Source organism: Cibotium barometz, chromosome 21 (genome assembly GCF_041138505.1).
Source record: "Cibotium barometz isolate CiBa-2024 chromosome 21, ASM4113850v1, whole genome shotgun sequence".
Classification (NCBI taxonomy): domain Eukaryota; kingdom Viridiplantae; phylum Streptophyta; class Polypodiopsida; order Cyatheales; family Cibotiaceae; genus Cibotium; species Cibotium barometz.
This window is the reverse complement of record NC_141066.1, coordinates 38,323,888-38,346,620: the sequence shown is the minus strand read 5'-3', so window position 1 is coordinate 38,346,620 and position 22,733 is coordinate 38,323,888. Positions and strand designations below refer to the sequence as shown.

General features: G+C 42.0%; 1 protein-coding gene across 1 annotated transcript; it reads right to left on the bottom strand.

The window, feature by feature from the left end:
- Nucleotides 1-9,749: 9,749 nt before the first annotated feature.
- LOC147627160 (feruloyl esterase 1-like) lies at nucleotides 9,750-18,909 on the bottom strand. The gene is made up of 11 exons (XM_086815786.1): nucleotides 18,774-18,909; nucleotides 18,265-18,365; nucleotides 18,086-18,174; nucleotides 13,581-13,646; nucleotides 13,446-13,493; nucleotides 12,723-12,790; nucleotides 12,558-12,630; nucleotides 12,318-12,479; nucleotides 11,861-12,055; nucleotides 11,691-11,779; nucleotides 9,750-10,173 (listed from the first exon to the last, which is right to left on the bottom strand). Exons 2-11 carry the CDS (start codon nucleotides 18,341-18,343, stop codon nucleotides 9,975-9,977), a joined length of 1,068 nt encoding a protein of 355 aa, XP_086671912.1. The 5' UTR covers nucleotides 18,344-18,365; nucleotides 18,774-18,909; the 3' UTR covers nucleotides 9,750-9,974.
- Between the last annotated feature and the right edge of the window lie 3,824 nt (nucleotides 18,910-22,733).

Below are 22,733 nucleotides of genomic sequence, written 5' to 3'. Positions count from 1 at the left end.
TAGCCCCCTGGGTCTTTTAGATTTAGGAGCTAATAAAAACCTTATGTCCTATGAAACATGGGAAAGAATGGGAAAACTAAAACTTAAAGAAACAAATCTTGTTCCGAGTAATGGTTATGATTCCAAATGCTTTGGTGTTGCAAATGATCTTTTGGAAGGTAGTTTGTATGTTATGAACATAGGTGAGATGTCGAAAGAGATCATACTGAGCTGGATTAGATGGCCAAGTTCAGATGCAACCCTAACTGGAAAGATCATACCATGAGAATGATGCTCCCCCCTCTGGAGTAAACACTATATAATGAAAATTTGACTATTTTTTTGGGCCAATAATGGAAATTTGACTATTTTCTTCCAAACCAAGTAGTTTCTACTCCTACTCATAGGCAACTCTTGCATAATTCAGAATGTCACATCCAAAACTAATGAGCTCATGCATATGCACCAAAAAATTTGACTGCCTATTTTTAGACTATCACTTTTGGACCAAAATTACATCTGAAACTGGCCGAACAAGTAACTTTTTGACTACTTCTTGCTCTAGTACTATCCTTGTTCCCATATTAATTTCTTTTCAAAATCCAACCTAAAATCTTTATTCCTAATCTACTTCCACCACTCATGGAAGAGTATGAAACGTTTAGGCAGGGGAAGGGGTATCTTGTGAGTCTCCAGCTCTCAAGATTTTTGACTACCTTCAATCAAAAGGGAAAAAGGCCATAAGAACTCGCCATGAAAGTGGGAAATTTTTTAAATTTTATATCGAATCCTTGTCTAAGTTTTGTGGATTTTGGGGTAGAAGACACTTTATGGGTTGCATCTCATTATTATCAATACTTCCTCACTATGATTGAAAGAAGAAAATTACTAGCATAAATTGGTGAGTGCAGAAATCATGTCTACCAAGACTCACGAAAGCTCTACGGAAAGCTAAAAAGCAACTATGAAGAAGAGGAGGCCATAATTTCTTGATACGTCTACCTTGGATGCTGAAGGATGGGCTGTCAAACACAACTATTCAAAAACTTGGCTAGATGATGCGGGTGAAAATGGAGACAGAATCCATGTGCGCGACTGATGAAATACGATCCTAATAACCAGCAAAAATGGGTTTTTGTGTACCGTTCACCTGTATGTTACTCAACTCTACAAGAGAGTGGATTACAAGAGAAGTTGCAAGCCACTAGACTTGGTCGATAGCAAGCTCTTGGTCAAAAGATTATGATCCTATTCAGATTTTAAAATTCCTCAGCACTTATGATGCATATTTAAATATGGGGATAATGGAATTGGGAGGTCACATAAAGGAGGTTGCCATTGATAGAGAACTTATCTTAGAAGCCCTCTAAGTGCCAACTTCACCCCAATACATAAAACTCACAATAGAAAGCTTGGATTTAAGCAGGTACTTAAGGAATTGGCAAGTCCTTATCTGGTTAGTAGCAACTCAAAGACATCCTCTCCTACAAATATCTGCTCAATACTGTCAGTTGCCATGGGAATGTCTGTACTTGGATTGTTCATCTCTGGCACCTCTGTGGAAGTGTTGGGATTAGTTGTTTGTCCCTCTTCCATAAATACTTCTTCCTCCCACCATCTGTCAGCCTCTACAAAGTCATAATCTTGATGTTTCTCTCCTCTTGCATTGTACCTACATTGTTCATCTGGAACCTTTGTGGAAGTGTTGGGATTAGCTGTTTGTCCCTCTTCCATAAATACTTCTTCCTCCCACCATCTTTCACTCTCTGGAAAGTTATAATTTTGATGTTGCTCTCCTCTTTTCACAATTTCTAAGCCACGTGTACATTGTGAAAGAGCTGGAGCGTCTATGTGATTTGAATCTATGAAGCAAGGATAAGCTAATTTTTGTAACCTTTGTTCATTTTCCTGTAGGCTTCTTTCAAGATCCTAGAGGCCATGATATTTATTTTGCAACTTGTGGATTTCTTGTGTGTCTACTTGTGGATAATTTACCAAATCAACATAGACTCTTGTATATCAGCATCATCTGAAAGCGTATTCTTTAAATAGTTATGAATGTTTTAGAGAAGTTTGACAAACCCCAAAGGATGGTAAAAAGAGTTATTTTTGCCTAGCAAGTGTGCTGGTAGTAGACAGTCCTCACTTCTTGCACACCATACACTTGTAACCACTACACATTGTCTTTAATCCATGCTGGGCAGCTTTGAAAATTGTATAATTCACAAGGAGCTGACAATTCCACTGGAAGCTCACGATTGGCCCTCCATAAACTTGAGAAAAATACTGAAAATAGATGAAAGCTTATGCACGCAACACAAGAATGGGTTAAATCTCCCCCACCATGAGAGTGGCTTACATCCTCTTCATGGTGTATTTAAATATATTTCCTTGTGCAAAAAGCAAGAGCCAAAAATACATGTAGCCAAAAATATGGATCTCCACTTCAGGCTTGCATAAGCCTAAATACAAAAGTGTGAACACTCTAAGGTTCACTCACGAAATAGAACTAATGTATATCAAAATGTTGCACACTAATGTGCACATAAAATATCACTACCATTTCCGATCATAAATAATCGTCACGCGCCATGTGTTAATAAATTTCTGTCGCCGATGCAAGCCCAGTGGATCCATGCACATCTCGCACACTAACCCTGCCACTGATCTGCAATGACATTCACAATATAAGCTCAGAATATGTGACAAGTTAGAGGTGATCAATCTCGCTTGCACATAAAATAAATATCCAACAAATTCTAATGGTAATTCACTCTTATTCCATACCTATGTGAGCATAATTATGTGAGCATAATGTGGGCCTATCCCAGGCTCTGAAATTGAGGACAAATGGATGCATAGGCAAGAGCAATAATCTCTAACATCCTGCACCCTGTAATCACCAAAGAACAAACCAAAGACTAGAGTGGGCACAGCATAATGTGATAGATATGAAATTAAGGTCTGCATATTTTCTCATGTCAAGTCCTAAAAATTTAACTACAAGGTGACAATTGACACATTGAAGCAACTTAGTAGAATTTTAACTGTTGTGTAATAAACGTGCCTGGGTGCCTCTAGTCCTGATTGAAGGGAAAGTAATTGTCCATCAAGCCAGTATCCCAGATATCGCAAGGTGACTATTGACACATTGAAGCAACTTAGTAGAATTTTAACTGTTGTGTAATAAACGTGCCTGGGTGCCTCTGGTCCTGATTGAAGGGAAAGTAATTGTCCATCAAGCCAGTATCCCAGATATCGCAAGCCAGTAACTGTCCATCAAGCCAGTATCCCAGATATCGCAAGGTCTTTCTTCTTTGATTCTTTCCAAAGTGTATTCCAAGTTTTGTACCTCCTTAATAGCCATTTCACTTTCCCAGTGCTCCTGTTCCCGATGAAAGATATCCTGAGTGCCTAGCATCTGCTGCTCCATGTTGGTGAAGAGAATCTGTATTTCAATTCCCACCTTTTTTGTTTAAGTCTCATAATCTTGAATTAGGGTCACAATGACTAATGTAGATTTTACATCAATAGCAAGTGCTTCTCATACTGCTTCTAGGCTGGCCTTCAATCTCCTGAACAATTGCTCCAATTCATATACTACCCATTGAGCATTATATGACCATTTTTTCCTTTCATCAGCTATGTATTATGGTACCTATACTTCTTCTTGAGATGTATCTACTTCATTTTGGTCAGTAGGCTTGTCCTGACTACTTGGTTGACTTCTAGGAGTGCTTCGGCCAAGATTAGCTGAGAAGATAGACATGGTATAAGGATAGGTTAATTTATTTAGTTGCTTCCTCTTATCCTCATCCACATCTGGGTTCTGAGGTGAATAAAATCAAATTCCCTTGAACCATGTGCTTCTAGATTTTCTAAATGGGTGCACAATAGAAGGTATAACTTTCATATCCCCAAAGGTTGGTAAGATTTGCTATTTATAATCTTTACATAATTTTAGCAATCCCTTGCCTCATAGAGCCCATATATGGTCATCCAAGTTATGCTATTAGCTATATAATCCCTAGGATAAGGAGAATCAAAGGAGAGATTTTCTAGAAAACCTAAGGGGATTATCTCTTCATCTTCGATGAATTCTTGAGAATGCATCAAGACTCTCACCCATGCTCTGAAGTTAAGTACTATAGGATGAATTTGAACCACAAAGACGTCTTTAGCATTTTCTAGCTCCAGGTCATTATAAAAAATGGCCATAGTTAATGTAGGTGCATTGTGTCGTCTAGACATCCTTTGGACCATCCACTCTATATCCTTATGTATAAGGACAGACTCAAAGTCAATTTCTTTTTCAGTGAGGGATAGAAGAAGAGCTGATGTGAAAAAGGATTGGGTTTGTGCAGGGTTTCTATTATTAGGTGGCGAGCGACTGCTAGTGTAGCCAACTGGCCTACATGGTTTGCAATAGTATCTAGCAGCATACCTTGGTCTTGTTCTCTTGGGGAGGACTCTCCTTCATTGAGTTTTGCTAGTTGTAGCAGCTGAGAGGACTCCATGTCTCTTTACTCTTTTTTCTACTTCTTCTTTGAACCTGAGGCATTCCTTTTGTGCTCTTTCTAGTTGGGAAGAAAGTGCCTTCTACTTCTTCAATACTTCTAGTTGGGAAGAAAGTGCCTTCTAGTTGGGAAGAAAGTGCCTTCTACTTCTCAATACTTCTCAAGACGGCCTTCTTTTCTTCTTCTTGATGTTTTTTCAGTTGTGTGATGAAGTTTTCTTTGGCTTCATGAAGTTTTTTTCCCATTTTATCACAGCGAGCAGTTAGCCTCTATGTGTTGAGTGATTCCTCTGCTAACTTGGCTTATGTGCAGAGGGGAGGGGGACTGGCTGCTGCCCATGCACGTAGCAACAAAGAAGCCCATGCACTTATTTCCCTTGGATGTTGCCCACGCACATAGCAACAAAGAAGCCCACGCACTTGTTTCCCTTGGATGTTGCCCACACATGTAGCAAGACGAGCGACAGTGAACCTTCAAGCTTGTGTGTAAATTTTTGTTCCGCACACGGGAGAGAGAACCTTCAAGCTTGTGCACACTGTTGTCATCGATACACAGTTGATCCCCCCAACGAATGCTTACAAGTCAAGCTTTGGAGAGAGATGGATGGGTCCTCAAGCTTCCACATAGCTAGAGAAAAAAAACTAGAGATCCAAAATAAAACAATTGAAAAAACTTATCTCTTTCGGAGCTCGGTCACGTGTAGAGAATTGGGAGAGATGCCGCTCAATGAATAAAAACACAGCTCTAATACATCAATGTTACGTCACGGTAACCACCACCATAGCCAAAGAGGGCCAAGAGCTCTAGTCACCCCCCAGCCGTAGAGGAGAATGTGGATAACACCACACCACACTCTTGGCACTTACAAGGGCCTGCCCACCTATAAGCCTGCTTGTGCGCCCAAGTGCTCCGACTTGGGCACCCTCACCCCTAGACCCTAGATGCACCTGCCACTCGTGCTCTGCCATACTGACTCTGCATGTGGTTGAGCTCCCACGTGTTGTTACAAGCTACGTGCCAAGAAGCTTTTTTCCCATGGAACTAAGTTCTACTTCTTCTCCATCATCTCGACGAGGAACAAGGAGAATGTGTGAAAATGTAAAGAGCCAATTATAGCCTCAATGCCAAGCAAGAAGAATGTGGAAAAAGGTAAAGAGCCAAATATAGCCCCAATGCCAAGTAAGGAGAATGTGGGAATACATAAAGAGCTAATTATAGCCTCAATGCCAAGTAGGCATATAACTAGTTCTATTAGAAACTACACAATCCAACTCCATGGGACACGGAACACCAAACCCAAACACACAGGGTTTTGTGCAACCACTCCTATATGTTTCATTATAACGTGTATATGCAAAAGATATGCAAAGGATGGCATTTGAAATGGAAAGGTATGTTGCCACAAATATAGGACATAGAGGCTCAAAATTGGGAAAAACAAAGCTAATCCACATCTCAAGGATATGATGACCAAATTTGATGGAACTAGAGATCCCATCCAATACCTAGAGAAGTTTGATCAAGTTTGTGAAGCCATGGGTAGGATTAATGATACCACCAAGTGGTTCAGGGCACTAAACCTTGATAACACCAACTATGAGGTCTTGAGACACACCTTTATTATGGGATTTTCACCCAATGGAGCTAGATGAAGCCCCATTGTAGAAATCTATAACCTCAAGTAAGAACCTCAAGCAAGAGGAAGGTGAGGCCATATAGGACTACATTGCTAGAACCAAGTATCTCCATATACGGCTAGATCATTTATTACTTATGATCAATTTATGATTGGCCTTAAGAGTAAAGAGGCTTTGCAACTAGCTCTACAGGTCTAGACAATATATCTTTGATGAGTGTTACCACCACGAGACAATAGACCTAGTAGATAATTTGCAAGATAGGGATGTCAAAGTTATCCACCTGAACCAAGTGATAGGGGACACCTGCTAAGGGAGTCCAACCACCACCAGCAAAAGTCCTAGTCAAGTACATGAACATGGATGAGTTGGCCAAAAATCTGCTTAACCAAATAGGCTAGCACTGTGGGACCAGCCCCAAGGGTAACACTAAGGCCTGCTGCCCCCAACCAATTCCTCAAGCTAGACACCCATATGTATTAGAGTGAAAATAGCATAGAGTACTATTACTATGGAAAACCAAGGCATATAGCAAACGACTGCTATAAAAAGTAGAATGACATAAAAAGTGGGAAGTTGCAGTAAGGGAACTATGTATCATCAAGAAAGCGGGCTAAAGATAAAAGTGTTTGTAACTTTCTGTGATGCAACAAATGCTTAGTTCCATGACAGCATATGCATCAAATGCAAACGATGTACAGTATGTTGATTTGAATGCCTCTAACCACATGACTAGCCATGGTGAGTAATTCAAAGAATTAAGGAATTTGGAAAAACTAGGCTTCCCTTGCATTGTAATCATGTCATCGTTAAAGAGTTGAAGCTTAATTTGGTTCATGCTTACTCCTCACCTTGAGGCATTCTTCCTTCAAAGGGTTCCCTAAGCCACAATTGCATTGGAAGAATCACTCTCCCACAACTTTGATTTTGTCCTAGCACAACATCACATCTACCTCTCCATCTATTAGGACTTCATCCCTCTCTATGCAATTACTTCAGCATTTGGCACAATTTAGGACTATTCCCAACAACACCTCGGGATTATGCCCAATCTCGGATACCTCCATGTGTGTGAGGCACCTGGTCTCTGTGCTGAGAATCTGCCACCACTTGTTGGTGGGATACAAAGAAGTTAATGGTGGATGACTAAGCGAAATCCTAGTAATCCTAACACCCTGTTTATAGCCTTGTTAATACCTCTTAATGAGGGCACCTATAGTAGATATAGGCCCAAACATCTTTGATCTCTGTGATGCATTACCCATGTGAGGGGCCCAAACCCTTGCATGAAAAGACAATGAAATCTTCCTCATATCTCTGGGCATAGGCATCTGAGCTCATACTACTCCTCCATCTTAATCTCCCCTCTTGTGCATAATTTGTAGAGCCACGCCTCTTGAGGTATACCCTCTACTCTCTTGGTCTCTATGCTAAGGCGATATGAGAGGATACACTTAGTTGCCAATGGTAATCTCATGGCATGGATCTAGGCTATACTCAAACAGGGGGAGGCATTCCTTCTGGAGGCCAAATACATCAAACCACCTGGTGATGCAAGAGCATAAACATGTGCTATGTCTCTCCCGTGTAAACTGCTTGGATAACTCAAGTGCCAACTGCAAAAGATGGTCTATGTCCAATGTGTAGACATGGTAGATGCAGATGATGGTTTACCCCAAACTCAACAAGCACAATCTCATGTGGCACCACCATTGGCATGGCTTACTCTTGATCATGCGGGAGTGTGTCATAATATGCAACCTCTGTTACTTCTTCCAATCTAGCTCTCCCAAGTTTGGTCCCCAAAAAGAACACCCTACATCATGGCCGATCTCACCAAAGTGTCAAACAACCAACTCTTGGTGCTTGGCTCCTGAAAGCGAGCCTTAAAAACACTCTCGGCTACAGTGGCATAACCTCCCACTCTGTGGGGCAACTAACCTCATGGAGAAAATCGAGCCAATGAAAGTGGTCCCAAGGTAGACATATGAGGAGACAAGCTCAACCACCTCGCCTCTATACATGGAGGAGTGTTTGGATGCAATCTGAAACATGATCTTAGTCTTACCGGGTTTCATTGTGAGGTTCATTCCATCACAAAAACATTGAAGTGCATCAAAGTGCCTCTCCAAACTTCTGTTGAATCTAATGAGGACTATGTCATCTACATATAAGAGGATAGCTGAGAACCTATGCCTCCTTGTCAATGAAGGGTCAATGAAGAGAGAGAGAGAGAGAGAGAGAGAGAGACCCAAAAAATGTGTTACAATGGTTCCATGAAGTAACTAAGTCATGGGAAATGAAAAAGAAAAACTAGCTACCTTGTACAATAATGATCACATGAAATCTTATAATACGATAGTCATTTTCATGTCAAGGCAAGGTGATCATGTGATAATATAACGTAGCCACCTGGCCAATGAAAACACCCACATCATTAACATTGTGTGGGGGTTGCATCTTTATGAGCTCATATAAGCTCTCTATGCCCTACCTGTGGAGGGGCCTTCGTGAATCTCATGAATATGAAGTTGCTGCATGGAGGGCGGCATCAAGCTAAAAGGACAAGTGCATTGCAATTGGTGTGCTTTATCTAGGCTAACTCTAGGGAGTCACGGTAGCTTTATTGCCACCTGTGTATGCTTTTTGGTCCTGTTGGAAGGATCCTCACCGAGACAACACTTTATTGCCGCCCGTGTATGCTTTTTGGTCCTGTTGGAAGGATCCTCACAATTGTTGCCTCGGTGCTGCTTTCCTATGTCATAAGGAAAAAGCTCATGATAGGAGATATATATATATATATATATATATATATATATATATATATTGAGCTATGCAAAATTCTAAATCTATACAAAAACACATATATGTATATATGTGTGCACGCATACGGGTACACGTGCACTCGCGCGCGCGCGCACACACACACACACACACATACACTTATCTTTAATCACACCCCTTGTGTTTGGGGGAGATTATTGAACCCATGCCCAAACATGTAAAACTTGAATACACTACCGCTGGGCTACTCTCCCACCCTTATCTCTCACTTAGAGATATGTATTTAAGATCCTACTTGGGAGAACTGGGAAAGAGAGCTTCTATTTGAAAAATAATGTAAACAAAGCTTATGATAGAATTTATTTGCAGTGTTCTTGTGCTTTGCGAGTATGGTTGAGGTGCCCATGAATCCTTAACAAATGGATGTGGCATTGGAATTTGGTATAAAAGTTTAGGACAAGGCCCTTTTTTTGCTTGCCATTTTCATGCACTCTTCAAATATAAACAGAGGACTTTCAGAGTTCACACTTAAGGTAAGCGTAGATGCTTATGGGAATTATTTTTAGCATCACAAGTTTGATGAAGGTTCAGAGAAGCATATTGGTCCTTGGTGGTAAACTTTTGTAGAATTCAAGATCTGTAGTCAAATAAATCATGTATAAAGAACCATAAAGCCAGTATTTGTTAACCGCTAAACAAAGTGCATTAATGTTATCGAAAATAAAAGATTCCCGCAATGTACAGTGCTGAGTGCCGTGCAAGTTGCTCTCAACCTTTTTGTACTGGCATCTAATTAACAAACTTAATTTGCCAATTGTCACAAATATTATAAAGCAAATCAAATCCTAAGTTCCATTGATGGGCTACAGGCACTACCTGTAACCAGTTTTCTTCATGAACAAGAATGAAGATATTTTACATTAGTTGCTGGTTGTCAGTTTTGACATTCCATAAATGTGAGGGTGAGTGGTATATGCATAAACAAATTCATGTTTATATACACGATATATGTCCACGGGTGATCACACTACAACGCACAAGCCCACATAAGCATGTGTCACAAAGATTGCCAGCTCTTGAAATCCTGCTCATCAAATTTTGTTCGACGGGCCAGTGGTAATTGGACCACAAATCCACCCGTTGTCACCTCAGTTATATTGCTTTTCAATATAAAAGAACAGGAGCCTCGGGTATCAGCTTGAAGGAAAATTCCCATGTAACATAGATGATCTGCAATGCTATTCCCAGACACAGACCTGCAACCAACACAATCCATCAATGAAATCATCTCTCTGAAATTGATTAATTATCTCATGAGCTGAGGGAGAGAGAGAGAGAGAGAGAGAGAGAGAGAGAGAGAGTTTTGAGAGGTTTTAGTGACATGTCACTAGCCAGCGAACCATATACGATCCATGAGACAGCCCATTTGGAGGCATGGCGAGGATTTAAACCCGTCCGGGATCCCTTCATTTAGAGCCTGATGCGCAAATCATTGCGCCATAGATCCACAGAAAGAGACATTTTTAACATCCACAGTGGGCCAACTGTAGTCTAGAGACCATAATAAGGCCTCATCATACAACATACAAAAGCCTATGGATTTGCAGGCTTGTTGAAACCAAGTACATGTGTTCTCACTTCAGGGATATCAAAGGCTAGCTTTGGTTTCTTGAACACTCTAATGAGGGCCTGGTTTGTTGACCACTCTAATGGGGGCCTGGTTTGTTGACCACTCTAATGGGGGGTCTCTCTGCCCATTTCCCTGCCTTGCATACTGCTCTGACCGTCTCAAGTTCTTCAAGATGTGTGTGTGTGTGTGTGTGTGTGTGTGTGTGAGAGAGAGAGAGAGAGAGAAAGAGGCTACTGGTCGAGTGAAAGTGTTACCAGAGATGTTTGACGCAATGGGAAACTTAACGGAAGCACAAGACCACACCAATAACCTACAATTAGTATTAAAATTATATTACAAAACATAGCAAAAGCTATGTACAACCCTGTTAAATTACTCAAGCCTGATAACTGAAGAGAATACCTAATCTCTACTCAAACATATCCCCCTGACAAACCCAAGTTGCATGGGAACCTCTGTCTGCAACCAAATGCTGGATGAAAATGGAAGAAGAAACTTCACCTCCTGGCTACTCCCGATATGGTAGAAGGTTAGTTTAGGTGAAGGAAAACTCCAATCACAAGAATAAGGAATGAGGGAACAAGTGGGCTATTTATAAATGTATAATATTTTTGGTGGACAGCCTTATTTTCAGTCATATTTGTCCTTTTTCCCTATTTTTCACCTGTAAAAACACAGTTTTAGGGTTCAATTGCCAACCCTGTACTATGGTAAAGGCATTTTTCTAACACCTTTTGTGGCCCATTTGCACCGGTTTTCACTCTCAACCTGGCTGCTATGTTCACATTTAGGCATCCACTCATCACACATAGGCACCCACCCGCTACAGTCCACCTGTCCAGTTCCCAGGGCAGCCCGCCCCTAATAGGGGCTGCCCCGGCCTCAGGCTCTACTGATGAGAGAGCATGGGACCACAATTAGTTTCCTTAAAATTTCCCATATCACCTCTGACAGAGAAAATACGGTCTTCCATTGCAGAGTACCATACAAGACTTGCAAAGTCAGGCTCTACTGAGGAGAGAGAGCATGGGACCACAATTAGTGTCCTTAAAATTTCCCATATCACCTCTGACAGAGAAAATACGGTCTTCCATTGCAGAGTACCATACAAGACTTGCAAAGCAAACTAAAAATATATATTACCTGCTACAAGTGGGATCTTCACCAGAGCCATCACAAATGCGTTCCGATTCATAGCTTTCGCTTCCCAGATCAACTTTATAAATCCATACCTTCAGGTCAGATTATACAAAAGTCAAATTCTGAGACCCAAACAAACCCCAATAGGCACTTCAAAAAGGGAGTATACACACCTCTCTTCCAAAATGATGGTAGCTTCGTTGTGGAAAAAGTGAATAGTATGGTGGTAAATGAGGAACCATGTCATGAGCATGAGTCATCCGATAAGTGCTCGGTACCAAAGCACTAAAGTACGCTGCAAAAACATTGTTTCCAATACGAGGCTGTCCAAATGTCACTGTTTGAATATCCTCCATGCCGTAATTTGCCTGTCAAACTCAACATCCAAAAACCAGTTGAGAAGCATAACACTCTATCCATCCATCCATTACTGCAGAAAAATGCTGATCTTAGAAAATTCAACCTTGCAGAGAAGCGGATTTCTCCCAATGCTTCTGATAAAGAATGCTTACTTCAAAGTCCTATACAAAGTGGTGCACATGAGTGTGTGCATGCGTGCATGTGAAGAAATAGTAAGCTTAAACAAGTGAATTACTACGAACCCTGTAGCTATGCTTGAAGTTAACATACCACAAGATCAAGAGAACAGAATGCAGCCATGGCCCCTCCCATTGAATGCCCGGTAACCATAATATTGAGCCCATCTATTTCCTGCCGTATGGCCATAACAGCAGCTATGACACGAGGCCGAAGAGTAGTGTTATGATAAGCAGTATAAAATCCTCGGTGTACCTGCAGCGGTTCCAATTAAAACCATTTGAAGCAAAACCAAACAAATAACCTCCAAAAAATTTCCCCCAAATTTCTCACCATGGCCCCTGTGACACCAGGGTAATTCAAATCCAGCTGCTTAAAATACAAATCCTCCATCCAGTTTTGTATGCTGCAATAGAAATCCATGATTGTAATATGTACAAAAAGGATAGCTACACAAAAGAAAAAAGGCAATGACATTCAAAATCTCCTTAGAAATACCTGTTCTCTTGAGTTCCTCGAAAAGCGACCACAATAGCATTCAAGTCTTCAGCCAGTCCAACGTATGACTGCATAATTGTAGCTCAATGACCAAAAATCACTGAAGTGAACTAATCAACCTGCTATCTTAGCAATATGTATGCATGCACATATGCATGTATGTACAACCAATGGAAAGTTCAGATGATTTCCCGATCTTGAGAAAAAACGAAGTGCAATCTTAGGTCCATGCATAGCATGGACTCATGCTATGGTATCCCCACTCACATGATCAGCACCCAAGAGTGAGTGCAGGCTCATGCATAAAATACGTCCAATTTAGCAGTCAAATCTTGATAAAGAAACCACCATACCGAGTTTCTATCACTTCTCCTGAGCTTAAGTGTAGACCAGCCATGATGAAGGCTAGCGTATGTATATATGTGCATGCATTTATGTGTACAAGTATTTATCTACTTATGTACACACCTATGTATGTATGTATGTATGTGCATGCCTGAGGTGAAGGGTAGACTAAGCCATGATGAAGGCTAGCGTATGCCCGTATGTGCATGCATTTTATGTATACAAATATTTATCTACTTACGTACCTACATACATATGTATCTACTTACGTATGTACGTCCATATGTATGAATGTACATGCATGCCTGCATGTATAAATGCCTGAAACATTTTGCAAAGGACACGGTATTACACATTAGGAAACCTGAATATATGTACCTGCAAGCAGTGTTGTACATCTACGATGAGCTCAACAATTCTGAAGCCCTGCACGATGATTCAAAAAGAGCATTAAAGCTTGAACTAAACTCTCCAAGAGTGCGACCACAAGAAAGAACAAAGTGAAGCTGTCACCTTGGTGAGGCCATTGCATCTTGTGCAGTTCCAAGCAATAAGAGAATCCAACTCATTAACATATACCTGCAAAATGTTCATATGTTTTAAAAAAGAGAGCGAGAGCCTATAAACAAGCATGCCAGGAAACCAAAAAAAAAACATACAAACCAAAACACTGTTAGAAGTCATCTCCTGTCTAGATTTATACACCAGGGCCTTTGTTGTGGGTGTGCCCGCCCTTATGAGGTGTTTTCCCATTTTTCCCCACTCTCCGTATTTTTCCCCCATTTTTTCCCATTTTTCTGTGGCTTGGGATGCATCCCTGAGTTGGCAGGAGGATCTATATGCTGGCCGACTACATCTGAGATGTGTATTGGAGCTGGCCGACTGTATTTGATCAGTCGTGGACTCCTCAGAGCTGGCCGACTGGGTACATGCTGCTGGCCGACTGCATATGCAGTCGTGGAGCCCTTTTTCAGCAGGCCGACTGCACTTGTGGGAGCATATAAATAGGCCCCCACCCCCATACCACTGATTGTATCATATTCGGGATCTTCTTGTGTATATCAGAGCAGAGTTACACGCCTACATCTCTCTCTTTTTGTGCTGTTTTTTCTGCCTGCGTTTTTGCTCTTGTGTTCCCAGGCTTGGTCATCATCTCCGCTGCATATTCTGACAAACACACCAACAATTGCAGGTTGGAACCTCTTCTATGTGATCCATCATTGACACAAACGTTTCTGGCCGTCACGGCCCTCCTATATGGGGCACTCTGCCCCATGGCCTCCCTTATCCCCCACTTATGGTGTGGACACTGGGATTGGGGGTGGGGAGACCATTCGGCCAGGCTAGGCCATCTGTCGTCCTCTTCCGCATTGTTGGTGGTTCATTTATTTGATAAAAAGGGGATAAAAATTAGTAAAAGAGAGCTGGAGATGACATGTCCAACAAATAGGGGCGGGAAGTCTCTTAAGAGCCTTGTTGAAGTATGAGAAACTTCATGAAAAAGTTTTGAAACATCAAATGGGTTGAGTTTAGACACTTCAAAGAAAAAGCGTTTCATGTCTAAATTTCTACACGGTAAGGAATGTTTCATGTAGAATGAAGGAGTTAGAGATGAGTTTCAAAATTACCTGATTTCCTTCCTCAAACCAACTCTACTCTTCCTCCTTTCTTCCAATGGTTGTCAAGTGGTCTCACATGCATCATCCCCATACATCTGAGGCATGTATAATACTAGGCTACTAGTTAGGTTTAATGTTTGGCACTAGAACCAGTCCATGTTGTGAACCCTAATGTATGGAGGAAGAAAGGAGGTTGACTGTGGAATGCTGCCTACTTTTTTATGTATAGACTCTATATGTCTTCCACCAGTCTTTTAAAGCAGCCATCCAACAGAGAAGATCATGAACAGGAGAGCATATTCAGCCAGGAAGGAGATTTCTGCAGTTGGAATAGGACTACATGAGGATTCTTGCTATCTTCACGATGAGTTTAATAAACAGTTTGGTTTCTAACCGATTCAAGAGATTTCACTGAAAAAAAATAACTCAAAATGAACTCTTAAGACTCTTAAGAGTTTAAATTACAATGGGTTCTATTGCATCTAGTTCGAAATTGAGGTTCAAAATAAAAATAGCTATATTTCATCCATGGATGGATTTGCTCTTGAGGGGGGTGGGGAACGGAATTCTTTAATGATTGCTTGTCCTCCTCTGTATATTGCCCATTTGCCATTCTTTCTTGCTTCTTTAACTTTATTCAGCTCTGCCGATTTGTTCTTGAGTTGTAGCGGGGTGAGTTCATCAGCTATCCATACCTTTGTCCCTTGGAGAGACCTTGTTTGCTTCATCACTGCTATTTTCTCATTGTTGTCCATATAGGAGACTTTTGCCTGTGTACCCTTTACTATAATAGAGATAGGGTCTCCTAAGTCCACGAAGGGGACTACTTTGCTCAGTTGTGCTGTAAGTACATCTGTATCTAATATGTAGTCTTCTCGAAGCTCTTGAGCTATGTCTGCCCTATCCCAGCCTTGAGGAAGACCACCGACTCTGATTACCTTTTTGTTACTTTCCATTCGTTCCTTTTCTTTGACCGCTGATATGACTTCTTTAACAAAATCTTGTGAGTTAACTGAATTTACCTTTGAAACATGGTTTGTCGTTTCTGATTGTAGTGTTGTAGGTATGGGCCCTTCTCGTGCTTCCTTTTGCTTCGTCTTCATGGCTTGCACTTGCACTTTCAGTTCGTTGATTTGTTCATCTTTCTTGATAGTCTCGTGTTTCAGTGCTGCTAATTCTCCCTGGAGTTTCTTCAGTTCTTGCATGAGGTAGGCTTCCCATGGTGTCGGCTTGCTCACGGGTGGAGGAATGGGCGGTAATCGTGAAGCGATGACTAAGGCAAAAGACTTCTTACTTTCCATGTGTTGCTGCTGATAAAGGAGAGGGCTGTTGGTGGAACGAGTCCCCCCTCAAGGGTACCCTCTCCCCTTTGGGGGAGACTCAGAAAATGCGACCTACAAGATGCTCAGCTGCAGGTGCAGGGGAGAGTTATGTTGCTGCCTTGGGGGCCTGAGCAAGGGTGGGTGGGGAAAGGGAGAGAGAGAGAGAGAGAAGCGAAGAGAAAGGGGGCGAAGAGAGAGAAGGCGGGTGGGAAGAGAGAAGCGAAGAGAAAGGGGCGCAGGGGGCGCAGAGGTACAGGCGGGCGAAGAGAAAGGGGAGAAGCGAAGAGAAAGGGGGCGAAGAGAGAGAAGGCGGGTGGGAAGAGAGAAGCGAAGAGAAAGGGACGCAGGGGGCACAGAGGTACAGGCGGGCGAAGAGAAAGGGGAGAAGCGAAGAGAAAGGGGGCGAAGAGAGAGAAGGCGGGTGGGAAGAGAGAAGCGAAGAGAAAGGGGCGCAGGGGGCGCAGAGGTACAGGCGGGCGAAGAGAAAGGGGGCGAAGAGAGAGAAGGCGGGTGGGAAGAGAGAAGCGAAGAGAAAGGGGCGCAGGGGGCGCAGAGGTACAGCGGGCGAAGAGAGAGGGAGAAGAGGACACAGTATTGGGTCCCAAATACCCTCTGTAGGGTCCCCCACCACAGATGGTGTATTTGCTTTTATTAGAATGATGCAAAACTGAAATAAAAGACTGAACCTAAACCTTCTTGGCTGAGGAGAATCCTCTGCCCTTGACCTTCAATCCTTCACCCTTTGCGTTAGCTTCCCCTTGGCTGTCCTGGCCCCTTGATTGGCTTCAGCACTTGGTGAAATATGAGATAGATGGGACTGATTTATGCTTTGGGTTTATATACCCCTCTCTAATGCTGGTCGGCTGGTTTTATCCAGGTCGGCTGACTGAAAAAGCCTCACGACTTCATAAAGTAGCATTTAATGCTGAAAAAACATGCGTGTTCACACCTAGACTAACTGGCCACTTGCGCAAGCTGCTGGACAGCCTTCTGGGCTCTAGCCGCCTGCAATCCAAGCCGCCCTATGGGCTAGCCAATTGGTTGGGCTGGCCCAAGGCAAGTCGGCTGCCTGGTCAAGCCCTCTTGGGTTGGCCAACAGCCTGCCCAGCCCTTCCTTGGGCTGGTGGGCAAGGGCCATGGCCCCCTTGGGGTGGCGTAAGGCCTACCCCCTGCCCAAACACGAGGTATAATCCCCTTTCTGGGGTAGCCCTAAGGAATATCCCCTTCTACATGCAACCGGGTGGGGGGGGGGGGCGTGGGTGTGCTATTGTCGGGCCACCACTGAAGCGCCATCAAACCTCGTGCAGCTAAATCAGTCATCACAAACCCTGATACACAACTGAGGGCTTTTGCTCTGTTAAACACCCAACCTTAGTATGGCTTCTCTCCTCTGCATTCTCGTCATAAGTATGCAACTCTACAGTTTAACTTTTGGAATATTTGAAGGTATGAATGATTGTGTAAACAAAAGTGTGAATCTCTTTATATGATATGAGATTGAGAGTGAGAATGACCTCTGCTAAGCATGACTCATGTGGATCTCTAAGGAGACTGAACCGATTTTGCAGAATCCTTTTGTAATCGAGAGTGAGTGAGAGTGCGACAAATTATCACTGTGGTGGAAGACATCGGTAGTTCCTTTACGAGAGTCTCTCGAGCTTAGGGGTGGTTGGGAAGCTTGAGTTCCTACGACCATATTTACATTTTTATGTTCTTTCAAACCCCCCCTCAATGAAAATGTGAGTAAAATGCAAATTTTCGTGTATTCTTCTCTTAAAAAGTTGTGGGGCAGTGTCACCGTTTGGCCACCCAAATAGTGACACTAATCCAGAGTCCAAGTGACTGAAGGAATGAACTGACAAGGTGAGGCTCCCACTCAGCCTCCTGATCAAAAACATGGCACAACACCATATGCTATCTACGAGGATGAAAGACACTAAGAGATGTACACAGTCAGATAATTTTTGCTGCTTGAATTCTGTCCACTAATTTGTTTGAGCAATCATAGAGTGGTGATTGTTTTAAAAAAGACACGAGAGAATGGGATACATCATCCAACATTATCAAGAACACATACCACGGATGCATATTCCACAAGAATTTGAGTGAGAGTATGGTTGTATTGAAAGCCGTCATCGGGTTCATCCAACATCATGAATCCGGATCCTTGAAAAAACATTTTAAACCAAGCAATGCGAAATCAGCTAGAATTGTCCATCTTAACATATTTGAAATCTTTATATAACCTCTAATTACCTCTTCCAGCCACAGTTGCTTTCACAAAGCCAATCAGAAACAGCCAAAACAGGAATTTCCACATGGTGCTATGATCCATGTATTTTTCAAACCATCAAAACCTGAAAAAAAAAAAGGAAAAGCGGTAAGATAATTTATCATCTGTAAGAAAGGAAAAGCAGGAATATAGAGCTTATCAGACATAGGAAAGATAATTTATCATCCGTAAGCGACCCTGAAGAACTATCTATGAGACCACACTGCACGAACTTCTGGTGGCTGATTTATTAATTAACATCATTGACGACGAGGACGATGATCATCATTATACGAAAGCTGTTTGATTCGAAATTATACTTGTCCGGCACAGGGAGATGCGAAGCTGCGAACGCAAGGTGAAAGAATTGCCTTCGGTGAAGAAGGGGGAGATGTGTACCAAGCCACAAGAACGCAGATTTTACAGGCTATTGAAGGGAAAAAGAGCCTGTAAAGGTCAGAGATGGGGACGACAGAGAGGAGGTGCCACTTACTCTGGTCGTTGATGAAGACGAAGGCGATGGGGGAGGGGGATGCTGCGTACCCCGACTGCAACTCCGACTCCGACTCAGACTCAGACTCAGGCCGGCCGGCCGGACGCTGGCAAAGTACGCTTTTCTTCCCCTTTAGGTGTGCTATAATTTAGCCTCAATAAATAATAGGGGCTTAAACCTAAAGTGAGTGAAAATTCAATTTCAATTAATTAATTAGTCATTTTAGGAAAACCTTTAAAGTGCTAAAGACTACCTTGGGTTTTTCAACCTTATTAATTAAGATTTTCCCACCTGATTTCCCCAACCCTCATGACTCTCATAATGTCAAACTCTTTCTATCTCTATCTCTGCAAGCATGAGGTCCATGTGAATTTTTAAAATCAATTTTTAAAAAATATCCACGGAGGCATATCCCCTTATCTTTGCGATCATTTGGGAGCTTTTACTAGCCATTAGCGAGATTATAAATAAAATAGGGCACACCAAAATCATTTTTTATTTAATTAATTTATGTACATTAAATATTTCATACATTACTCTTTTAAAAAGTTTTATCGCCTTGATTTTATGCCATTGAAATGACTTCTAAATCTCCTTAAATTAGCATTTCAAGATTTTTTCTGGCTGGTTATTCCCCTTCTCTCCACCCTTGTAACAAGAAGATGGCTCCACCCATCGTATGGTGTTGCATAGTTAGCTACTATTGTATGCATGCTCGTGAGGAGTAGATGGCTCTAGCCATTATAGGTCCATGCCTCTTGTTTTTTCTCTACATTTCTAGCCACCATCGCAAGTCTATTGCCATTATGAGTCCATGCCTCTTGTTTTTTCTCTATGTTTCTAGCCACCATCACAAGTCTATTGCCTCCTATTTTTGCTCTATGCTTCTAGCCATCACAAGTCCATCGCCTCCTATTTTTGCTTTATGCTTGTAGCTTATATGCTTGCCTATGTCCTATCATGGACCACATATGGATGGTCATGTCTTTCTTATACATATGAGGTTTAAGATCAATGTCTCATGTGTTGTTACATGCTCGTAACGCCGCTATGGGCGTTACCACAGGAGGGAACGGCCTCTGGCTCACCACCCAGCCATAGAGGAAGAATGAGGATTGCCCCTCATCCCCCAGGCTATATAGTGTGTGGCCTACCGTCCACACTAGCCTGGCCGCCCACGACTCCGCATGGGCGTCCTCTCCCACTGAACCCCGGACATGGCCATCCGGTCTGCCGTCGGTCACAGGCATTACAGCCTACGTGACATTACCCCCCCTTAAGAAGAGTTTTCGTCCTCGAAAACAAACTGGGGAAACCTTTTGAAAATTGCACTACGGCGTTCCCAGGTTGCCACCTCCTCATCCCTATCTGTCCATTTAACAAGTACCTCCTGGTTCACTTTATGTCGGGTTTGTCTATCACGATACTGTAGAATACTTTCAGGTTCATGTGGTATCTTTGGTAGCTCTATCAAGTCCACCAAAATCTCTGGAGAAACTGCGTTCTCTAACCCGTGAACTGATTTCCTCAGTTTACTGACATGGAAGATAGGATGGACTTGAGAACTCTCCAGTAACTCAAGTTTATATGCTACGTCCCCAATCTTCTTAAGGATTTTAAAAGGACCACAATATCTCGGAGAAAGTTTATCACACTTTCCCGTTTTCATGGTTTCTGACTGCGCAGGAACCTTGAGAAATACAAAGTCACCTTCTGCAAAGGTCACCTTTCTTCGTCCTTTATCCGCATAAGTTTTAGCGCGATCCTGAGCGCTACGAATGCTCTCACGTGCGGCTCTGAGCATATCATTCATATCTTCAAGGAAATCCTTGACAGATTGAATCTTCTCCTTTTCTAGGCCTACAGCCATCGGAGATCTCGGCTGGAATCCATACATTAACATGAATGGTGTAAATCCAGTCGCTGAGTGTTTGGAGCTGTTATAGGCAAACTCCAATAAGGGCAAGTACTCTTCCCAATTATATTGCTTCTTACTAACATAAGAACACAACATATCCTTTAGAATTTGGTTAACTCTTTCAGTTTGACCATCAGACTCCGGATGATCTGCCGTACTCATACTTAGAGTAGTATCCATCTTTTTGAAGACTTCCCTCCAAAAATGACTGTTGAACTTTCTATCTCTATCCGACACTATATCTACGGGCAGGCCATATAGCTTGTAGAGAAGTTCAATAAAGAGTTCTGCCAACTCTGGCGTTTTAACAATTTTCTTCGTGGCAATAAACTTTGCCATTTTAGTTAACCTATCCACTACCACCCACACCGAGTCATTCCCTCGGGTAAACCGGTAATGAAATCCATGGAAATGCTTTCCCATTTCCCTTGAGGAATCTCCAGCGGATGGAGTAGTCCTCCAACCTTAAGACGTTCATGTTTATTGACATGGCACTTACTGCATTTCAGCACATAAGTCTGGACGTCTTTAAACAAACTAGACCAATAAAACTGTCTTTTTACTAGTGCATAGGTCTTCTGAATCATCCCAGGATGACCCGCACTTGGACTATCATGACTTTTTTTTAAGAATTTGGGCCCGAAAGTCACCAATAGTTGGTACACATACTCTACCCTTGTAAAGTAAGTACCCGCCTCGTCAATGGAGTAATTAGCATATTTCTCCCACGTGTCCGGTCGAGCTCGATCGCCGCTCTACGGGCAATCCGACGTGCCATTACAGGATAAAGAGTTTTCGTCCTCGAAAACAAACTGGGGAAGTTATTGGTAAGCAAATATCTAGTAGTACTCACGCAAGCCGTGATTTGGTATTTCAACCAAAACGCCAAGGCAAATTTCATGCCTTGATTTTGCATCATGTCATTAGCACAGAAGCTAATGTACTGGAGAGCACTCTAGTAGCGCAAGTTCTTAGACTATGCTACTAGATACTTGTAGACTACGCTACCATGTTGCATCACCAACTTGTTAAAACTTCTCCTTGGAAAGCTCTACGGCCATAGGAGAAATAAACTAGAGCCAATCTAATCATGCATCACAAGGATTAGTTCCAAAGTTGAGAGATACTTTCTCTCTTAGAGCAATATTTTTTGCACAAGCATATGCTCTAGAATCTTGTTGAGTTTCAACTACCATCAATCTACGGATGGTTAAACTCCACTCTGACTCAGAGTAAATGTAAGTTTTGAAAATTTCCCTTCAAATATAACAATCAAACTTCCTATCTCTTATGCCATACTATATATGCGAGCAGATCATATAGTATGTGGAGATGTTTGATAAAGATTCTTGCACCACTACGGGTGTCTGGAGTTACATCCAATCACTTACAACTCTTTGTTGCTATTACCAGACACATCCCTTCAAGTATTGTCTGGACTCACACAACTATTCGAGTTTATGTGATATTTGAGGATATCCCTCCTTTCCCTCAAGAAAGGTTTTTGTCCTCAAAAACTCTACTCTCAAGCGGACTACGCGCTAGTGTCATAGGTCCAAGAACAAATCTAGACCGTGTTTAATATCATATGTTATATTCTTGAGTCCTTCCAAGAAACTTTTAAACATCTTGCAACGAAGATGTGGTATAGTGTCTACGCACATATGGTGGTACTATTGATAAACTGCTTTGCAACAGATCAGTGGTTTCACACTTGTAACAAAGTGCTTCATTGTTGCATATTATTACCCTTCATAAGTGGTTACACACTTATGAATCATTTGGGTGGGTTATACCATCTATCAAGAAAAATTTCAAACTACTAATAACCACATTATTAATCCACAGATAATGACTGAGCTTGCCTGCGAAGCCATAGGTTGCTAGATAATTGATGGTAATTACACACGCCCAATGTCTCATTACATCATACATTCAATATAAATGCAAACATCACAGTACTTCGTGATGATGAACTTAGGAATTTCATCCTATCCCTGTTTGGTATTGGTATGAAGTATAACTATGAGAACATTATTTGC